This window comes from Amaranthus tricolor, chromosome 2 (assembly GCF_026212465.1).
Source record: "Amaranthus tricolor cultivar Red isolate AtriRed21 chromosome 2, ASM2621246v1, whole genome shotgun sequence".
In the NCBI taxonomy this organism is placed as follows: Eukaryota; Viridiplantae; Streptophyta; class Magnoliopsida; order Caryophyllales; family Amaranthaceae; genus Amaranthus; species Amaranthus tricolor.
The window spans coordinates 37,065,460-37,086,166 of NC_080048.1; the positions used below are offsets into that span (position 1 = coordinate 37,065,460).

The following is a 20,707-nucleotide window of genomic DNA, read 5'->3' on the forward strand; positions in this document are numbered from 1 at the left end:
CTTTGAGTTTATTTCTCTTGTTCATCTTTTTATGTCCAAAGAATCAAAATTTTCATTAATACTTTGAGTTTGTCTTGAGTGTTAATCTAGTTTAGATTGAGTGTGTTCTTGTCTTTAGCTTAAATCTCATTTCATTGAGTTCGTCTTGTGAGTTGGTTCTTAAAATTTTGTCCCTTTTCTTTCTATTCAAAATATAATTTATCTAAGTATTTTCTCTTGATCACACTAACGGTGAGCTCCTTCGATCAAGCATCAAAAAGGGCATTGGCAGGCTGTATAGTGTCACATAATTCACTAATCTTCTCGTGATTCGGAAATCGTAGAAAGCGAATTATGGTTAGTTTTGGGCTATTTTTGAGCCATTTTGAGTGAATCATGAATTCAAAAAACAAATTGGCTAGCGAATTATGTTATACTCTACTTTGAATACACTCTACTGCGAATTCAAACGAGCAAGGTGACAGCAAGCCACGAGGTGGGCAGCAAATTGGAACTTTGAGGTACCAAGTGCTTGAAAGGGAACCATATATGTTTAAATGAGCACTTTGATAGAGCAAAGAGAAATTTAGTGCCGGCATGGAAAACAAAACAGAATGTACAGGAATGCATAGGTAAATCTAGCATGGGTGAGCCTAGTGAAGGTGTGCCTGATTTTGCTCAGACGTGGGAAGGGGGGCTTGAATGAGCACTCTTTGGATTTATGTGTATTGTACGCATTCTGACTTTGGGGAACTTAAGGAATGATTATATGTACACCTAATAAAGCACACCGATCTCCAAGCGAAATTCTAGAGTAGATTGAGAAGGAAACACCACCTTTGAGGGGAAGAGCTCTTGTTGAAGATTTCTCAATTGTTGTAGAGTGAAGGTAGCTCAAGCGAAAGGATTGTTGAAGCTAAGATTGAGTATCCAAAAACATGTGACGGAGTGCACTAACACTATGTTTAGATAACATTTTTTGGAAGCAAAGAAAAGGGAGGGGAGATTGGTGTGTTTTCCTTCCAAGTATTTTCTATGTTAAAATGATTTGTTTTGTAATAAATGTGAAGGATGTCTTCCTTCCAATTTCCCCCCTCCCCCCTCTAGTTCCCTCCCTTTCCTATTGTTGGTATTTAAATGAGAGAAATGAAAATTCTCCATTTTCCTCCCTTCCCTATTGTTATCTAAATGAGGGAAATGCAATCCCTCCATATCCCTCTCCTTCCATTCTCTTTATTTCCTCCTATCCAAACATAGTGTATAAGAGAGTAAAACAGAGAGCTAAGAATGTTTGTACTTAAATGTGTGAGCAAACACCATTGAAGGTGTTTGAGCTTATAAGGCAAACATTTACAAAGTGTTTATATGCGTTGTATTTAGTTGTAATTGAGGGTAATTACATTTAACAAAAACAATTTGATGATTGAAACCATACGTCTTCCCTATTTCTTTTAGATAGAATATGTTTTGTTGTTTGCTCATGAACACATTGCCATTGCTTATTCAATCATGGGATTGCAACCCATGTACACAAGCTATACAAAGATTGTTTACATAAATACACAAATCATAGAATATTAAATTATACCAAATATTCATAATATGCTAATACACCTCCCTTATTTTGATAGGGCTAAAGATTTATACTTCTTTGGTTTTAAAATATACTCCCTCCTATTCCTGCTACTAGTCTCATTTACTTATTGGTTAATATTCACTTATCACTCTAAATTTGTATTTTATTCTTAATTTATAAGTTCAAATATATTCAAGTGAAATCTTCTTTTATTCATCTCAATACAAGGATAATTAATATTAATTTTCATAATTTATAATTATGCACAATTAGAGATATTAGGGTTAAAATATTATCTCGGCGAGTATTAAAAAGGTAAACAAGACTTCTAGGAAAAATAAAAGGAGAAATGAACTACACTAAAATGCCCCATTAAATCATGTGAACCGAAAGAACCTCTTCATCATCACTGTATAGCAATGGTAAGGTTGCTTACATCTGAACCCAAATCCAAATCCAAATTGTAAATCCAAATCCAAATACAAACCCAAACACCACCGTGGGAGCCACTTAATGGAGGTAATGGAATGTTGATATCATTCATAATATGCTAATATACACCAAAACAAAAGCACAGTGGTAATCCTAACCAACAAACAGAACTTTTGAGCAAATTTCAAGGGAAGTGTTGAGTCTTAACTATACAGCAATAATTACAGAGCACAAATAGAAGTATTTAATATCATCAAAATTCACAATAAACTATAATATTCAGATTATAATGAAAACCCTATGTAAAATACATACTTGGGGGATAAAAAACTTCAAAAAAACGGTTAAATTGAGCAAATATAATGAATTTTTAAGGGCTGATTAAGAAAAAGACAAGTAGGAACAGAAAAGAGAAGAGGTTACCAGAATAATCAAGTCCAGAAATGGCTAACTACAAGCTGATCATTTCCGACCTTTGACATTCCAGTAATCGTCTGGCTGCCGTTTGCCGTTTGCCGTCTGCCGTCTGCCGTCTGTCGTCTGTCGTCTGTCGTCTACCGTCTGCCGTCTGCCGTCTGTCGTCTGTCGTCTACCGTCTGCCGTCTGTCGTCTGTCGTCTACCGTCTGCCGTCTGCCGTCTGCCGATAACTTATCTACTGACTCGAGTCGTTCAACAAACATCCAAATTTACTTTTTGAAAGTGTATGCCCATTTCAAATTGACTAATGGAAAAATTACTAAATAATTGTACTCCCTCCCTGTTTTTTTTTTTTGAAAAATTACCATAGTAATTCAACTTTTTTACGATTTTTCTATAATAATCTCACCTGTTAATTAATTATAAATAATTTCAATTGTTGAGGTACTTACCAAATAAATATTGTTCATTAATATTTTATCTGTTTTTAGAGGTAAACTTAAAAAAAAAGATAAAATAAAATTACAAAAATATTAACAAAAAAAATCAAATAACAACCATCCATCCACCCCACCCCGACCACCCAACCTCAGCCGATTTCCTACTCCGGCCGGCCACCACAATCCCTCCCCACCCTCCCTGCCATCCACCCCTCCCCATGCCTTACCTTTGCTGCTTTATGTTGTGTATATGTGCACTAGTTTTCATTACCTCCTCCGCTCTAGCCATCTTTTCTCCTTCACTCCCCAACTACTACCAACCCTCCCCCTCCCCCTCCCCCTCCCCCTCCCCCTCCCCCTCCCCCTCCTCCCCTTCTCCACTCCCTCTCACCACAGTCACTAATTTCCCTCTCCTCTGCTACCCAATTTCTGAAAATCTTCTCACTTCTCCTTCTCCTAACCCGCAAACAACCGGCCATTACCTTCACCTAGCCGTCATTAACCCAACACCTCTCGAACCACCACCTAGCTAAGTCAAATCCTAATTTTTTTGATTAAAATCTAAAAATTAGGTGGGGATGTAGATAGAGTTTTGCGATTTTGTGGGTGGGTAAAATTATGCGGTTGTGTGCCACTAAAAGAAAAGGGTTGTGGTGGTGGTGTTGGCGGCTGTGTAGTGGTGTCTCCGATGAGAGGGAGATGGTGGCAGTGGGGCTGAGTTGTTAAGGGGTTTAATTTTTTTAAAATTTTTTGTAATATGTTTGTAATTTATCTTTCGTTTTATATTCAAAATGACTTGCTAGGAGCAGGTCACCCGAGCGTACCCAAGACCAAAACCCTCCTAAGTTCGGATTATTCATGGTTAATCGATAGGTGGGATTATTGTAGGAAACTCGGGAAAAGATTGAATTACTTAGGGTAATTTTCCATTTTTTTTTTCTTCCCATTTGAAATAAGTGAAGAACCATGAAAAGTAAAATGAATAATAATATTTTATTAAAAGACATTACTAATTGAAATAAATAATATTCAGCTGGTCTTGGCCGAGATCGTCTCAAATGAGACCAAGGGTGAGCCGGTCCAATTCGTGTATTTATCAACCTTATATGCTTTCTCTCGTTTTTTTCCATTTTTTAGGCATTTTTCAATTTTAATCTTAAAGGTATCAATTTTAACCTTAAAGGGTATCAATTTCAACTTAAAGTAAACTTTAAACAGATCAATTAACATAAAAAATTTCAATTTTGAGCTATTTGTGATCAATTTTGATGTTAAATTGATCAATTTCTACCTAAATATGGTTCTGTTTTACAATTTAAGAACGAGGTTAATAAAATGGTATTTCTTTATCATTCTATGGATGAATTTTAAACAACGAATGAATAGTTAATAATACTATCAATAATAGTGTTAAAATATTGTACAATACAAGTACTTTTATTTAATGCACCATGATGGTTCTAATGGAACATAAGAGTACTTGTACTCTTTAATCATCGATCAATAATAGTGATATTACTCTTTCCGCAACACGTTTATATATATTTGTAAATAGTTCAAATTAAATATGTTCATAGTTAAATTATGACACATAAATTGACAATTGATGTTTTATGATCTAACTCAATTTTGAACGTATAAGCTTCAATTATCGTTTTCAAAATAAGTATTTCAAAGTCTATAAAGATATTGTATAGATTTTAGTTCAAATTGAATATGTTAATAGTTAAATTATTACATATACTTTGACAACGATATTTTATAATCTAACTCAATTTTGAACTTCTAATCTTCAATTGTCATTTTACCAGTCAACCATTATATTTAACGGTTAACTGAAGGAAAATGTTAAATGGTACTCTTTAGAAAAGAAAAAATTTTGTTAGGTATTTTTTGACAAAACTTTTTTTATTAGGTACTTTTTGAAAAAAAATAATTTATTAGGTATTTTTTTTACACTTTTTCCATAATATTAATATAGTTCAAAATTAAATAGAAGAAATATTTAATAAAAAGAGAAAATAGTTGTATTGAGGAGAAAAGTTTTATTGTATGAAAAAAATCAAGTAATTTTTTAGCATTAAAAATTTATAAAAAATATGATGACTTTTAGAAAAATATATCAGACAAATGAGATTAATTTTATCCATAAAGTTGCTCCAAATAAAAAAAATTCATAATGAAAAGAATTTTGTAAAATTTTTTTTTAAGGAAATTGAGAAGAAATAAGAACGAAGAGAATATATTAAGAAATTGATAATTTATTTAAGCTTTTGATGATTTTAATTCGTTGAAAATTGATATGATATTAAGAATTTAGGTTACGGATTTAAATCTCATCTATTTTTTTAAAATGTCTTCAATTTCAAGTTCATGAAAATTTGTTACATTCGCGAAAAAGTAGAATACATCTTTAACGCCAACTATCAAATTAAGTTTTCAGTTGAAGTGAATTATATGTATACAAGTTTCCAATAACGTTCAATTAAGTTTGTGATTAAAGTTGTCTCAAGTTCTCTATAATAATTGTAACATAAGTTAAGCCATGTATTTGACATTCATCAATATTTCGTTGCAGCTAAAGATTTGTAGTTCTTTGGTTTCGGATTATAATGAACCATATTAAAACGACTCATTAAAACCAAGTGCACTTTGTGGATGATGCTTTCTACCAAATGTCAATGGGAAAAAACCACGCACTCTGTTATCATTACCACGAGTAAAATTGCGTACATCCGACCCTCAAAATCTACTTTCGATCAGAGTCTGTTAATTCACAAAGTAATGAAACTTTGTTTTGACGTATTGTTTTCCAACCAACAGCCAGCACACATAAGGGATTGTGGTATGATAAACTTAGCAATAAGGGATGCAAAATTCTTTTGAAACAAGTGTTACAGAGATCTGCATCATCTAAAGAATCCCAAATATAGCTATAAAACAATTTTGAAGCCAAATCTTGCAGAAAAAATATTTGCAATTCGCTTCTAGTAATATGTGTAAACGTCTAGGGGTTACTACTAATCTACTACTATATCGGTACATAGACGATGAAGACGCCTACTTATCTTTCTGTTTTGTCGAGGGAAGGGGTGGCGGGTCACTGTTCCTGCTGAACTTCGACCTGTAAAAAACTTTCCTGGGAAAGCAAAAAGTTATAGCAAAGACGACTAACTATAATCTTCAACTAGTTAGTTTGAGCAGCAACCTATGTTCTTCCAAGTTGAGCCCTCGTTTTTTAAGTTTATACTTTCTCCCTGGGACGGTACAGCCGATGAAGAGGCATCACCAGCCTCGACTGCCTTCTTGCACACAATACGACGAATCTGAGCAAGAACCTCGGTAAATGCAAGTTCAACATCGGTTGCTTCAAGAGCGGAAGTCTCCATGAAGAAGAGTCCTTCCTGCTCCGCAAAAGCCTTTCCGTCGTCTATAGAAATGGCCACAAGATGCCGAAGATCTGACTTGTTACCAATGAGCATGACTACCATATTCGGATCCGTGTGTTCTCGGAGCTCTCTGAGCCACCTTATAGAATTCTCAAATGTAGCTTTTCGGGTAATATCATACACGAGCAAAGCACCAACAGCTCCTTTGTAGTAGGCACTCGTGATGGCACGGTACCTATACACAAATTGGAATAATGATCTACAATCAACAGGAGAATACACAAATGGGAAAGAAAAGTACTTGGTGAGCTTTCATCAGGGATGATCACGGGTCCAGGACCCTATTGAATCTGCCCCAGATTCGTCCCCTTTTTAAAGGTCTGGATCTTATTTTTTGAAACCCATCGGATCCGGATACAGGTACATACCCAAAATTCTCACTCTACAACCTCCTTTTTATGATTCCCATTATACTGTCCACGTAGGATCGAAAAGTAATTTCTTTTCTCACAGTGTCGACAAATCAATTTAATGAACTATTTAATGAGCTGTATACATTGCCAATGATTCAACAAGCACTCACAACATCGGCGAGTCTTAGCTGACTAAAAATACAGGATTTTACCCTTCTTCATTTCTCCGTTTCGATCTCTTCGTTTTCCATCTCAAATTCTCTCCCAAAATTCACCCCTCCTCCATCAATTTCTCCCATTCTCAGAGACTATTCAAGGATCCATGCACAGTGGATCGACCTATGGTTTCAGATCGAGGGGCTGGTTGTTCACCATATACCACCAACAGGTGATCTAGGCAGCTACTTTAGGTAGTATCAAATGTATCACTCAGCTACTCATCACACTTCTCGAGCAGGCGGCTCCTTCTAGTTACCAGCTGACTCAAAACACTATACTGGTATGTTTCCTTTTTATGTCATTTGATTATGCGTTTGTATATTTATTTAACGCCATTTTTATTTAGCACAGACATAGGTTATGGCTGTGGCTGAGTTCCATAGGAGGCTGCCACAAGACCTGAGTACAGTCCTAAGACCTGAGGTTGCACTTACTGTGGCACAGGAGTGCATGAGTGGCGCTTCTGCCTCCTTGGCCATACGGATGGTGCCTCAAGATTGTGTGCCATCTGCTTAAACTATCTCAAAATGTGCTTCAAACTACTATAAAAGGAAAATACAAACATAATACCATGATAAAACAGCAAGCCAAGACTGTGCTAGATGTTTCAAGGCCTATATGAACAGACATCCTTTGAAACAATCAACATATTAAAAATCAGTTGATAATTCCCTTCACGAGCTACATACGCACACGTGCAAAGCAATTGCTAGTACGGGCAGAGTGCAGACATGAAAACAGGATGAGTTAGCTTATCTTAGCACAAAACTGCTGATTTCATACTGGTGGGCAAAGAGTAATTTCATACTGGTTACAGAGCATGCGTGAATATAATTAGTTATGGGACGATTGTGCCAGAAATCAGAGGACACACAAGGTGGGCTCAGGTGTACCAGCTACCACGTACGTAACAATGGTGGGCAAGAAATGCAAGTGAATAGAAACAGCAAATGATTGACAAAGTATCTAATAGAAGACCTGAAGCTGTTTGTAACCTATAAGCTCAAATAAGATCGAGGGCAAAAACAAGCCATAAATGAGAACAGTTGAACACCTTCCTTCGGCTCTTTCAAAGTCGCAGTTAAAAGATCCAAGCAAGAAAGTATTCACTATGTACTTTATTCAGCGTAGATTTCTTTCAGACCTTGTCACCGATCAAGTTTCTAATATATCCACTAAAAAGCAAATCTGCAAAGTACTAGAATGCCTTCCCTAGCCCAACATAACGCAAAAAAGGTCGGATTGCATAGTATTGATCGAGTTGCAAACGTTGTCAAATTTATCGACCAATACCACCCATTGTAAAGGTGTGAAAGACTGCATTTTGGGCTGCCTCAATGCATATCTCATTGTATCAAGTATCAACTGTTATTTTAGCAAGCCGGCAACTGCATCAGCCATCACCCTTGTTGTCGCACCACGGTACCGTTATTGAAATCGCAGCTAAAATTGCACTTTTGCACTATGCGTCCCAATTATACCCGACATTCAACACTCGTGTAATATGGAAATCAATTAGGTGAGTAAAACTTTAGAAGCAAAATCATTTATGTGGGAGTTTGCATCTTATTTTTTAACTTCACATAAAATAAAGGGAAGATACCCCTAACAATCAACTGAAAAGTAAAAGTGAAGAGCACACACCACAAATGAAACTCTAGACATCCATCAATGGGTCACTGGTCACCCCACATCACATATTGTAATACTGATATACCCTAACACCTATTTTAATCTTGCATTTTTTTTCACAAAGCCCTCTCAAATAATACGATTGAGTTATTTGAGAGTTCCTTTCAACATTCACTACCCCAAGAAAATGTCAAATTAAACTTGTTTTCCATGCACTTGAATCTCTACCCCTTCATAAAAAGCACTCAAAACTCAGAAGTCAATCAACCAGTCTTTCGTAAATTGGTAATCAAAACGTTTTAAGTCACAAAGGAGAGGAAAAAATGCACATTTAACGATTTCCTAACGACATTTGTATAACACAAGGAACATCGAAATGTAGTTCATATTTGTTTCTCAAAAACATTAGTTCAAGACTCCAGGTTTAAGGTATGGTTGCATCTACAGTCAATAAACGGAAAAACAAAGGAAGTGAAAAGAAGACAAAGGACCTAAGGTGAATCCAAATAGAGAAACTTCAATCATTTCAATTTGTTTTGAAACAATAAAAATATATATCACGTAAATTCAAAGATAAAAGAATATTGCGAGATCCCTATCTCATTGCCTTAGCCGACCATGCTAAATGAATCGTTTCTCTTAAGAGTATAAGGAGCACTTCGAAGAATCTCTGACGCTCGACGCTTGAGCAAACAAGAATACAGGGACTGCCAATAATAGATAGTAATGCTCATAGAAGCTCCTGTTGTCACCTTTTGTCAATGCTATGGCATTCTGTAGTTGTGTTAGTTAAGGTTAGAAATAAAGGCCAAACAAATTTCGAAAAGATGAACATATCCCCCTAAGAGCAGTGGTCAAAATGCAGAGAAACACAACACAAAATAGTCTTTTATTAATTCTTCCCCAACATTTTGCACCATCCTTGCACAAGGGACTAGTGGTGTTATTCTTCTCAATACCATTCCAAATTTACAACATGTCTACAAGTGACATAAGAACCTCCAATGATTGCTCCATGAGAACCAAAACAAACCCCAGAACACGACTAAGGCAAACAATTATTCATTTCAGTCAGCAAAACCGATAAAGTTAGAGTATATAAGATATCCTACGGCTTCAACTATTAGCTTAAGCTTTTGGATTAGTTGGTTCCTTGACATTGTATCATAGCCAACATGGCATAAGGGTTACGGATTCAAATTTCATCCTACCCTCATTACAAATGAAATATTCAGCACCATGTATGCGCGGAGGGCATGTGTTGCATTGTGTGAGGAGGCATGATAGAGTATACTTCCTTCGTTCTGAAATACTCGCTACATAATCGTTTCTTACACTATTCATCGTTCAAGCTTATTTTATGTATTACGGCTAATGTGTAAGGAAAAAATATAGTCAAGTGGGGTCATGTTTGAATTGTCTAAACCAATACTTTCATAATATTAAGTTTTTATAACTTTTAGATATGTATAGTTGCATATATAAAAGATCAAAATAACACATTGGATTAAGTAAAAAGTCAAATATAGCAAGTATAGTGGAACGGAGGAAGTAAGATATTTTGAAGCTTCAATCACCAACTCAAGCTTTTAGCATAGTTGATTCTTGACAATAACTCAGTAATAAGAGTAATCATTATATCAAAATGTTGATGTAGTCAGCAATGAAGGCACTAATGAAATGTTATTGTAGTTAGCAATGAAGGCAATAACAAAAAGGTACACCACCAAACAATCATTAATCACAAATTGTAATCACACTTTCGTCATCCAATTTTCAGCCCAATAAAGAAACACCCATTTCATAAAACATAACACCAAAAAACTTTTACAAAGAATTCTCAACAAAAATCCATCTTAAACTACTCCCAAATCAAAGTAAATAAATTAATAAGCCAAGCAAGATATATACATATATAGAAAGAGAAAGAACAATAAAAAGTACCTCTCTTAACCAGCAGTATCCCAAATCTGCGCTTTGATAACCTTCCCTTCAATACTCAAACTATGAGTAGCAAATTCAACCCCAATAGTAGACTTAGGCATGCTTGGATTGGGGTAAATATTTAAGGCGTGAAAAAAAGTTAAAAGTGAGAAAATAAAGTTAATAAATGAGAAATTAGTGAAATTTAGTTGTTGTAGAGGTGGAAAAATGGTTGCAAAGTGATGAAAAACGAAAAAAAACTTTCAATTTTGTGGCCTAAGGGAGGGTGGGGAATATATTACCTCTATAATAATGGAAGTATTTTTTTTCCTTTATTATTTTTATTTCATATTCATTTTACCTTCTTCACTGTTATTGGGTCAACCAACCCTTCTCTGATGAGCCAAGCCATGAAGCCCAATAAGCCAGATAACCAATCAAATTACCGGAGGGCCCACCCTGAAGGATAGAATTACCGAAATGCCCCTGGTCAGTTCTCCAAGGTCATTTATTGCCTTATAAATACCCAAATTTATGACCATTTAAGGTAGGTGATCTCTCTAAAAAAAACATCACCAACTTATATTCATTTCTCGTTTCATAATACCGACCACTGACTAGAGCGTCGGAGGAGCTTTCCGGGAAACTCCCCCCGGACAAGTAACTCTGTTCGTTTTGCAGGTCACCCTCCGAATTGGACTCACATCACTCGGATCTTTCAACAGCTGAGTTCATCGTAAGTTTGTCAAATCAAATTGACTCAAGAAGAGGGAGAAACATTTGGCGCCGTCTGTGGGGACTTCGATAAATACACCTAACAATTTAACTCGGATAGAAAAGCCATGAATTCGAAGCGCAACACTCGAGCGAATACGCGGTAGTCGGAACACCATTCGGTCCATAATCAGGAGTCGAGTCCGAAGAATGTCCCACCGCCGAACTTCATCACTCGGCAAGATCTGGACGCTTTTGCTGCTACTATTACCACTCGTTTTCAGGAATCATTACAGCAGGCAGTTCGAACCCTGTCGAATATTCTGCAACCCCAGCAGCCCAGCGTTCGACACTCTGCTCGCCGACAAACAGAACAAGTCCCTACTTTCAACCAACAGAATCAAGACTTTTGGATCGAGGATGTGGCAGAGAGCCAGGAGTCCCCTCACCAAGGGACGATGGGGAGTTAGCCTCCAAGGAGTTCTCCTGCACCAGATCCTAACCGGATCCCTATAGAGATAACTGACCAGGACCCTAACCGGGCTCCTAAAAGTTCAAGATTTGATGTCCGCCACATTATCAACAGAAGAAAGTTGAAAGGGCAAGACGCAAGGACTTACCTCAACTCAAAGAGGGAGGGAAAAGAGATACTAGATGAATCTTATCACAAACCCCTTTGGCAAGGAAAGCATATGAGGGGGGGACCCTATTCTGCCCTCGTCATTTTCAAAACGCCGCTGTCACCGCGAATCCTGTCCGTTCCTAACCTAAACAAGGTCAAGGTACCGGCCATCAAACCTTTTGATGGGTCGGATGATCCTGAAGAACACATCGCATCGTACCGCGTCCACATGGCGGTTAGTACGACATGCGAAGCCATGTTATGCAAGTTTTTTCCTACTACCCTTTCGGGACTAGCCCTCAACTGGTACACGGCCCTACCCCCAGGGAGTGTTGACGGTTTCGCAATGTTGGAGTCCCTTTTCCTCGACCATTTTGTTGCTGCCAAAAGGCAAAGAAAATTCAACCTCTATTTGATGTTTGTGATACAAAGGGAAGGGGAATCCGTTACATCCTACATTCAGAGGTTTCACGAGGAAGTCCTATCAATACCAGGAGCTAATGATGCAACCACGGTCCCTGCCCTAATGAATGGCGTCTGAACGCCAAAGCTGAAATGGAAACTCTTGGAACACGACCTTTTCCACCTACACGGAAGCGATGGAGATAGTTCAGAGATTTATCCGTGCGCCTGACATCTGCACACCCCTAGATTCCAAGAAGAAAAAGGATAAGGCGAGACTACGGGAAAGAGAGGTTTCGCTCGCCGATGGGGCCTTCTCGGGGCGAAGGCAGGAGACCAACACAAACACAAGCTTATCCGACTTATGAAGCCAGAGAAAGTGGAGAATCCCGTTTCAATAGGAGTCAGAAGGACATGTTCTATTCTGTCAGAGAACAGTTGCCCATCCCTCCTAAGGTGTCAACATCTCGAAATAGAAGGAATATGGATTTGTGGTGCGAATATCACCTAGAGCACGACCACACTCTATCTCAATGCCGTGAACTAAAGAAAATTCTCGACAGGTTGGCCGATGAAGGAAAGTTAGATGGGTATTTAAAACGTGACAACAACCGACCACGAGGTCGGCGAGAAGATAATCGTCAAAGTAAAAGGAGATCGAGTGGAAATGATCAACAATCCGAGACCACTGAAGGTATAATTCATATGATATCAGGGGGATATTCAGAATACTATCCCAGTAATCGTTCAATCAAAGATAGCGTTCATACTCTGAAATCTATGACCGCCGAAGACAAGCGAGCAGTAGACGGACCAAAGATGATAATTCGGGGAAACCAGTCATCCAATTCAACATCCTCACTCGGACCCCATTGTACTCACCATCAAGGTGGGTCTGATGAACGTTCGGAGGGTCCTGATAGACACCGGCAACACGGCAGATCTGATTACTATGGATTGCTTGAAACAGCTCAAATACGACCCAGAACACTTAGAAAAGCTAGAACATCCGCTGATCGATTTGGTGGGAGTAGGGTCTGCCCGTCCGGTACTATAGTCCTGCCAGTAAGATTTGGAGAGAAGGGAAATGGCCGAACCTTGCCGGTTCGCTTCACTGTGGTAGATATCCCTTTCACTTACAATATTATCATGGGTCTTCCCCTAATCAACAAAGTCAAAGTCGTTATATCCACGCACCAGTTGCTGATCCAGTATGAAAAGGACGACGGCGAGGTTGGAATTTTGTATGGGAATCAGAAGATCTCAAGAGAATGTCAGGTCAATTCGCTTAAGATGAGAATTGAGAGCAGTGACTTCGAAAACGAAAGTCGGAAGAGAAAGGCAGAGCAGGTGGAGTCGATCTTGCATGTGATCGATGATGATACCCGTAAAACGACTCAACCCGAGCCTGTAGAAGGATATGAAGAAGTTGCAATCTGGGGTGCAGAAAAGATACGTCTTGGCAAGAACTTAGTCGGACCCCTGAGGGAGGACCTACCAGGAGGTGTTTGCCTACTCCGTCGAAGAAATGCCTGGAATACCAGCCGAGGTAGCCTCCCATCACCTCGACATCAAACCTGGCTATAAGCCAGTTAAGCAGAAGTTACAACATCAAGGTGCTGAGAGAGCACGAGCCGCCAAAAAAGAGGTTGACCGGCTGCTGAAGGCGGGATTCATCAAAGAATGCAAGTACTCGGACTGGTTAGCTAATGTGGTCCTCGTGAAGAAGCCATCCGGAAAGTGGAGAATTTGTGTGGACTTCACGGATTTGAACAAAGCCTGCCCGAAAGATGATTATCCACTACCCAAGATAGATAAATTGGTTGACTCTACTGCCGGCCACGCGCTGTTGAGTTTTATGGACACCAACGCCGGATACCACCAAATCCCGCTAGCCGTGGGAGACAGGCCGCACACCGCCTTTATCACCCCGACGAGGGTCTATTGCTATATGGTAATGCCTTTCGGCCTAAAAAATGCGGGGGCAACTTACCAACGGATGGTTAATAAGATATTTAAGGACCAAATCGGCCGGAATTTGGAAGTGTACGTTGATGACATGATAACCAAGAGCAAAAGGGTCGAGGATCATGTCGAACACCTACTTGAGACGTTTGAAACCCTCCTCACCTACAGAATGCGCCTTAATCCGGAGAAATATATTTTTGGGGTCACCGGCGGGAAATGCCTCGGCTTCCTCGTTGATAAAAGAGGCATCGAGGCTAACCCGGACAAGATACAAGCCATCTTGGCAATGAAGTCTCCTAGAACTATCAAGGAGGTGCAACGCCTCACCGGCTGCATCGCAGCTTTAAGCCGTTTTATGTCAAAATCAGCTGACCGTTGTTCAACATTCTTTCGCGTTTTGAAGCAAACCAATTTCAAATGGGATGAAGAGGCCGAAAAAGCTTTTATTGAGCTGAAGAGATTCCTTGCCGAAGTCCCTAAGCTCGTTTCACCCTTGCCGGACGAAACCTTGTATCTCTATATATCCGTCTCGGACTATTCGTTGAGTGCGCTACTGGTGGCGGAAAGACACAAACAGCAATGTCCCATTTATTACATCAGCCACGCTTTCCACGGCTCCGAGTCCCGCTATAGTCCAGTTGAAAAATCACTTTTCGCTTTAGTCATGGCCAGTCGGAAGCTTAAGCCATACTTCTAGTCGCACCCATTGTTGTGCGAACCTCTCAGCCATTGAGAAAGCTGCTAGAAGGAAAAAATCAATCGGCCCGTGTTGCGGACTGGGCCAATCAAATGGCCGACTACGGAATTGAATATGAACCTAGAACAGCCATCAAGGCGCAAGCTCTGGCAGACTTCATCGCATAGATGATAGGATCAATGGAAGAAATCCGCTCGGAAGAAGCATGGATATTATACGTGGATGGATCCTCTAGCCGGACCTGTTCAGGTGCAGGGCTATTAATTATGTCTCCTAACGGTGCTAGGCTCGAACATGCGGTACGATTCAACTTCATGGCCACCAACAATGAAGCCGAATACGAAGCTCTGCTGTTAGGATTAGGAATATGCCTCGCATCCGGTTCGAAAAAAGTTATCGCACACACCTATTCGCAGTTGATCGTCGGACATGTGAATGGCGATTATGAAGCAAAAGATGATAGCATGAAGATGTACCTCGTCAAGGTACGGGAAGCAGTAGCAAAATTCGACTCGGTTGCAATTCTCCATATACCTAGATCTGAGAATGCATAGGCCGATGCCCTATCAAGATTGGCAAGTTCGGCCATAAGTGACGAGCCACAGAATATAATTTGGGAAGTACTACCAAGCCCTAGCATCAACGCCTTCATCGAGGGAGTGAATCAGACTGATTCTTGGATGGATCCTTACATAGTGTTTCTGAGAGACGGACAGCTACAAGAGGACCCTGAGCTAGGGCCGATCATCATGAAAAAGGCGAAATGGTTCGAGTGGTATGATGGAGCGCTGTATAAGATGTCTTACACTCACCCCCTCCTCAAGTGCGTAACCCCGACCGAGGGGAATTACATTCTACGCGAGATACATGAAGGAGCGTGTGAGACACATCAAGGGATACGGACCCTGATCGTGAAGACTCTGAGGAATGGGTACTATTGGCCCAGTCTCAAGGCCGACGCTGAAAAGTTAGTCAAGACTTGTGAAAAGTGCCATTTTTTTGGAGAAGTGCCTCGCCGACCCACCAATTATCCACCAATTATCTTTCCTCGATGTAAGCCGTTCTCCCCTTCGACTGGTGGGGAATTGACCTTCTCGGTCCTTTCCCACCGGCCAGCGGACAGCGAAGATATGTCCTGGTTGCCGTAGACTACTTCACAAAGTATTTTGAGGCTGAGGCCCTTAGCACAATATAATATAAACAGGTATGCCAGTTCATATGGAGGAATATCATCACTAGGTATGGCGTCCCACAAGTCATAATCTCCGACAATGGCCGCAATTCAACAGCGCCGAGACCAAATAATATTGCGGCCGTTTTAACATACAAATCAGGTTCACGTCGGTCTCCCGCCCCCAGACGAATGGGCAAGTAGAGTTCGAAAATAAAATAATACTCAATGGCATTAAGAAAAAGCTAGAAGGGAGCCGTGATAATTGGGTAGAAGAGCTACCCGGAGTGCTCTGGGCCAGTCGAACAACTATCAAAGAAGCCACTAGTCATACACCTTTCTCTCTGGTATTTGGAACCGAAGCAGTCCTCCGGGTTTAAGTTGGCATCCCCTCTACCCGAGTAACTTATTACGATCAATACAACAATGATCAGGATAAGCCGATCAACCTCGACCTACTCCCGGAAACAAGAGGGAACGCCCTCCTCAGAGCCATCGCACAAAAACAAAGAATGACGAGGCAATTTAACAGAAGAGTAAAACCAAGGGAGTTTCTAGCCGGTGACTTCGTGCTCAGAAAAATCGAGGCCACGGGGAAGATTATGGAAAAGGGAAAACTCGGAAGGACATGGGACGGACCTTTCAAGATCGCCCGAGTACTTAGGTGGGGAACTTACGAGTTAGAAGACAACGGCAAACCCCTGCCCAGGTCATGGAATACGGATCACTTGAAGAAATTCTATGTTTAAGTTCAAGTAATCAAGTGTTTAATTTTTAGCGACTGACTTCTTTGTCTACCTATCCGGACCCTATGTTGCTAAGTAAGTCAAAAGCAACGATGAAAATTTCAAACCAGAATTCGGCAAAGCATGGAACAAAACAGGCATTAACCTGACATAAATTGTCATGTAAATAGGCCGTGGCCGAAAAAATTGTTTTTAAAATGGGTACAAGAGGACCGTAGTCCACCAATCTAACAACCTAAACAAATCATTCAGAAAATAACTCCTCCATGCTAAACAGCGGCTCCAACTGCTCCTCATCGAGGGCCAACCCCTCACCCCCAGAAGCTGCCGGCGAAGCCGGGGAATCCGAAGAGGGGGGGAGCAAGGGAACGGCGGCGATAGGAGAAGAGGATGGGGTTGCCGGCCTTGAGGGGATAGAGATGTCATAATGAGCAAAGTCGACATCTCTAAACCTAGCCTCAACCTCCCCTGCAAGCACCTTCTCCCATGCCTCCCTGTCAGCGGCATCTTCTTCATCAGGCCCCACCTCTTCAATCTCTTTCAGCTTCTCGGTGGCCTGATGAATTGCCCTATCGTATTCGGCATCGGTGGCGCTGAAGAAGGTCTCCCAATCAGGAGTTGCCCCTAATTTCTCATGAGCATATTCAAACATCAGCTCCTTCACCCGCATGCCTTGACTGACAGTGTTGGCCCCCAGCCGGGCCACGAACTGCTTGCTCTCGCCGGTCTCCATCCACTCCTTGGCGATTTTCTTCTTCAGAGACAGTTGCTTCTCGCGAACAAGCACGGCCTCCTTTAGAAACCGGCACTTCTCGCGCATGCCCTCGAGGGAGTGGTGGAGGCTTTTGTTCTCTCGGGTCAGGTTCATAATCTGATCGTTTTTCACGATCAACTTCCCGTTTAGCTCGTGGATCCTCTTCTTAGCTGCTCGAAGATCGACATACATTACCTCTAACCCGAGGGCAGTAGTGATCTCGTACTGCATCCCAATATTCATCTACAAAACAGTTCAAAAATAAAAATAATTCGAACATGTGGAATTTTATGACAAAATTAGAGCAAGTACCTCCGCTTGGAGGGCAAGCAGCTCGTTAACCCTCGTTTTAGCAGGAACCGAGGCCAGCTGGGCAAGATCCTTGTCGCCCACCAGCTAACCTATCGCCCTCCTCCACCTCACCCTCAACTCTTTGGTCGAGAGATGGAGAAGGCAGAGTCAGAGCTGAATACCACGCCAATATCCGGACATGTTATTTCATATTCTAATGGAACATCTTTAACACATCAATGTTAGATTACACATTAATGTTAGATTGCGTGCGTACAACTAAACAAGAAACTAAAAGCAGCCAAGAGGCAGCTGATTACTAAGCCTCAAATGTAGTATAACAATGACTCACAAAATGAACATGATTCTATAACTGAATATTTAACACCTAAACATGTCAATTTGCAGACACAGTTGAACCAAAACAAAAAAATATTCATATAGTTCCATCATAATTTTGCTGAACATACTTATTTAGTGATTACATTATTGCACAAAATGCCGCATAATTTCTAAACCCTAACATTAAACTACAACATTAAGATAATTCAGAAAAAATAACACATTACTAATCATCGCAGCAGGAGTCAAAGACGAGAAGCAAACATTCCGGAAGAATCGAGAGATGCTATACGGCGAAGAATAGATTTGATGTAGTACATACGATTAGAACGAACGCTGTGGATTCCAAAACCAAAGACCTGAATTAACTGATTGCAAAACATACTTGTTCAATTTATTGCACAAAATGTTGCATAAACCCTAAACCCTAACATCCAACTTCAAAATTCAATCAGAAACCAAAATGTAAAATTCATAGTTCATTATCCTTTTGCAAAACATACTTAATCAATGATATAATTGCATAAACCCTAAAGCCTGACATCACAACTACAAAACTCAAAGAATCAAGAAAACTAACATATTACTGATCATCGCCGAAAAGGAGACGAAGACGCTTGGCGAACATTCCAGAGGAATCGAGAGAAGCTTCATGGCGAAGACTAGATTTAATGTGGTTCATACGATCGGTAAGAGAACGGTGTTCATCTTCAAGTGCAGTAGTATCTTCTTGAAGGTCATGCAGACGGTACTTTTGACCTAGAGAACGCATACTGATAAGAAGAATTCCAGTCATGGCGAAAAATTGGATGAAGTTGTGCTTCCTTTTCATGGCGTTCTTCCAGAAGCTTACTGTTGTTTTCTTCGGAGTTTCTACACCACCGAGTGAAGGAGAGGCCATTGATGGAAAATGGAGGTTTCTGTTAATCTGTTTTGGTTTGTTAATTTCCTCGATTGAGTACGACATTGTAACCTTGTAGGAATTCGAATATAGATATTTGTTTGGTTAGTCCGATCAAAAACCGGATAGTAGAATCCGACTCGAAATTTGTCAATTGGTTTAATTTTTACCCCCTCATTTCCACGTAGTCCTCTTCCCTTCGAGTTTGCAATGCTAATAAACACAAATTTTTAAATGAGACGTTGTCATGTAAGAGTATCTTAAGTCTAGTATGAGATTGAGACCGGTTTGTATAAATAATTTAATTATTAATTAATTATATTAGTGTTAATTGGTGACTTAAATGCATCATTTATGACTATGCACTAGTGTGAACATAGAGATGAAATACACCATTTTTGTAACTGCAATTCAATTTTTAATTATGTATAGTTTTACATAACTTAACCAATTAATAATAAAAAAAAACAATAACATCCAATAATAATAATGAATTATTCATTCATAATTTGTATAAATAATGAAATAAATTGTATCTGCATGCACCTCTATTATATTATTTGACATTTTGCCAATTAATTAATGGTGTGTAGGTGTGAGAAAACCAACTTTGGTATTTGCTAGGAGTCCGATTCATATTATTGATACGTTTTAAAGATTTTATATATAAATAAAATTTAATATTTTGTTTTTGGTATATAAAAAGTTAAATATTATAAAATTTTATTAGATTTGTCTCGATTTATATAATTTTAATATATTGTATTGATAATTTTTTACAAAGTTTAGTTTTAGATATTAAGATTTAATTTTTTAAAAAGTATACAAAAAGTAAAAATATAATCAATATTGTTTTGAAGAAAATGAAGGAAATTAAGAAATAAGAATGATTGAAACTTTACACCAAACATAGATAATGTTGTTGAGACTCCGTAAATTATAACATTGCCTCAAAAATCCTACTCCACTTTAAAATGGCCTACCTCACTTATTCATCTTCTTTTTGAAAATCAAAATTTTAAATAAAGCTCATCATTTAGATACCTTAACTGTAGGCTCATTCTTTAATTTAGCAAATTGGCACTTTGAGTGACCCCTAAACTTATTTTTGTTTTTTGAATTAAAATTGCTATATTTGATATTAATTACTTTTATTTTGTTAATGTATAGGAATATGTAATGGAAAAATTTTAAAAATATAAATAAATTAAAAAATATGTAAATAGATGAATAAAGAAAATAAAAGTTTTATAAGATGCAAAAGAGAAAATATATTATTATTAATTTTTAATCTAGCAAATTGAATAAAATATTATTTCGAAATGAAAAATATAGTAATTGAGTGAAAGAGTGAAAATAAAGCAATTATTTTAAAGTTTGTTTAATAAAAGTGATATTATTAAGTTTTCTTATATTGATTTAAACTTATATTACGTACTCCCTCCGTTCCTTTTTGATCTTCCACATTACTATAATGGGTAGTTTCAAAAGTTCTTCCACTTTAGAATACTTTCTATTTTTAGAAAGTTTTTATCTCACTTTTACCCCTTAAAATCCCCCTTTTCTTTTAATGTACCCATTTTCTTTTATTTATAATTATTTTTTCTCTCATACTTCCAATACAATCATTACTTCACACTACTATTTAATTAAAATAATACCCACTACAACCTCATAC

General features: G+C 38.8%; 2 protein-coding genes and 1 pseudogene across 4 annotated transcripts; 1 reads left to right on the forward strand and 2 right to left on the reverse strand.

The window, feature by feature from the left end:
* Positions 1 to 5,424: 5,424 nt before the first annotated feature.
* Positions 5,425 to 10,697, reverse strand: LOC130805298 (ras-related protein YPT3-like; annotated as a pseudogene).
* A 3,582-nt stretch (positions 10,698 to 14,279) lies between these two features.
* LOC130805297 (uncharacterized) lies at positions 14,280 to 19,174 on the reverse strand. Of its 3 annotated transcripts, none has more exons than XR_009040181.1 (3): positions 18,709 to 19,174; positions 17,808 to 18,496; positions 14,280 to 17,738 (listed from the first exon to the last, which is right to left on the reverse strand). XR_009040181.1 is itself a non-coding variant. In XM_057669997.1 (2 exons), exon 2 carries the CDS (start codon positions 17,736 to 17,738, stop codon positions 16,986 to 16,988), a length of 753 nt encoding a protein of 250 aa, XP_057525980.1. In that variant the 5' UTR covers positions 17,808 to 18,496; the 3' UTR covers positions 14,280 to 16,985. The 3 variants fall into 3 exon arrangements, 1 of the variants encoding a protein (XP_057525980.1); XR_009040180.1 differs by having other exon boundaries at positions 17,808 to 18,464; positions 18,709 to 19,167; XM_057669997.1 differs by lacking the exon at positions 18,709 to 19,174.
* On the forward strand, positions 14,992 to 16,744 carry LOC130805780 (uncharacterized). The gene is made up of 5 exons (XM_057670566.1): positions 14,992 to 15,309; positions 15,379 to 15,962; positions 16,029 to 16,079; positions 16,159 to 16,342; positions 16,430 to 16,744. Exons 1-5 carry the CDS (start codon positions 14,992 to 14,994, stop codon positions 16,742 to 16,744), a joined length of 1,452 nt encoding a protein of 483 aa, XP_057526549.1.
* Positions 19,175 to 20,707: the final 1,533 nt, after the last annotated feature.

Coding starts and splice junctions, on each gene's coding strand:
- LOC130805780 (XM_057670566.1), top strand. CDS start 14,992: ATGATAGGATCAATGGAAGAAATCCGCTCGGAAGAAGCATGGATATTA. Junction 15,310..15,378: donor TGAAGATGTACCTCGTCAAG/GTACGGGAAGCA, acceptor GAGAATGCATAG/GCCGATGCCCTATCAAGATT. Junction 15,963..16,028: donor GACAGCGAAGATATGTCCTG/GTTGCCGTAGAC, acceptor TAATATAAACAG/GTATGCCAGTTCATATGGAG.
- LOC130805297 (XM_057669997.1), bottom strand. CDS start 17,738: ATGAATATTGGGATGCAGTACGAGATCACTACTGCCCTCGGGTTAGAG.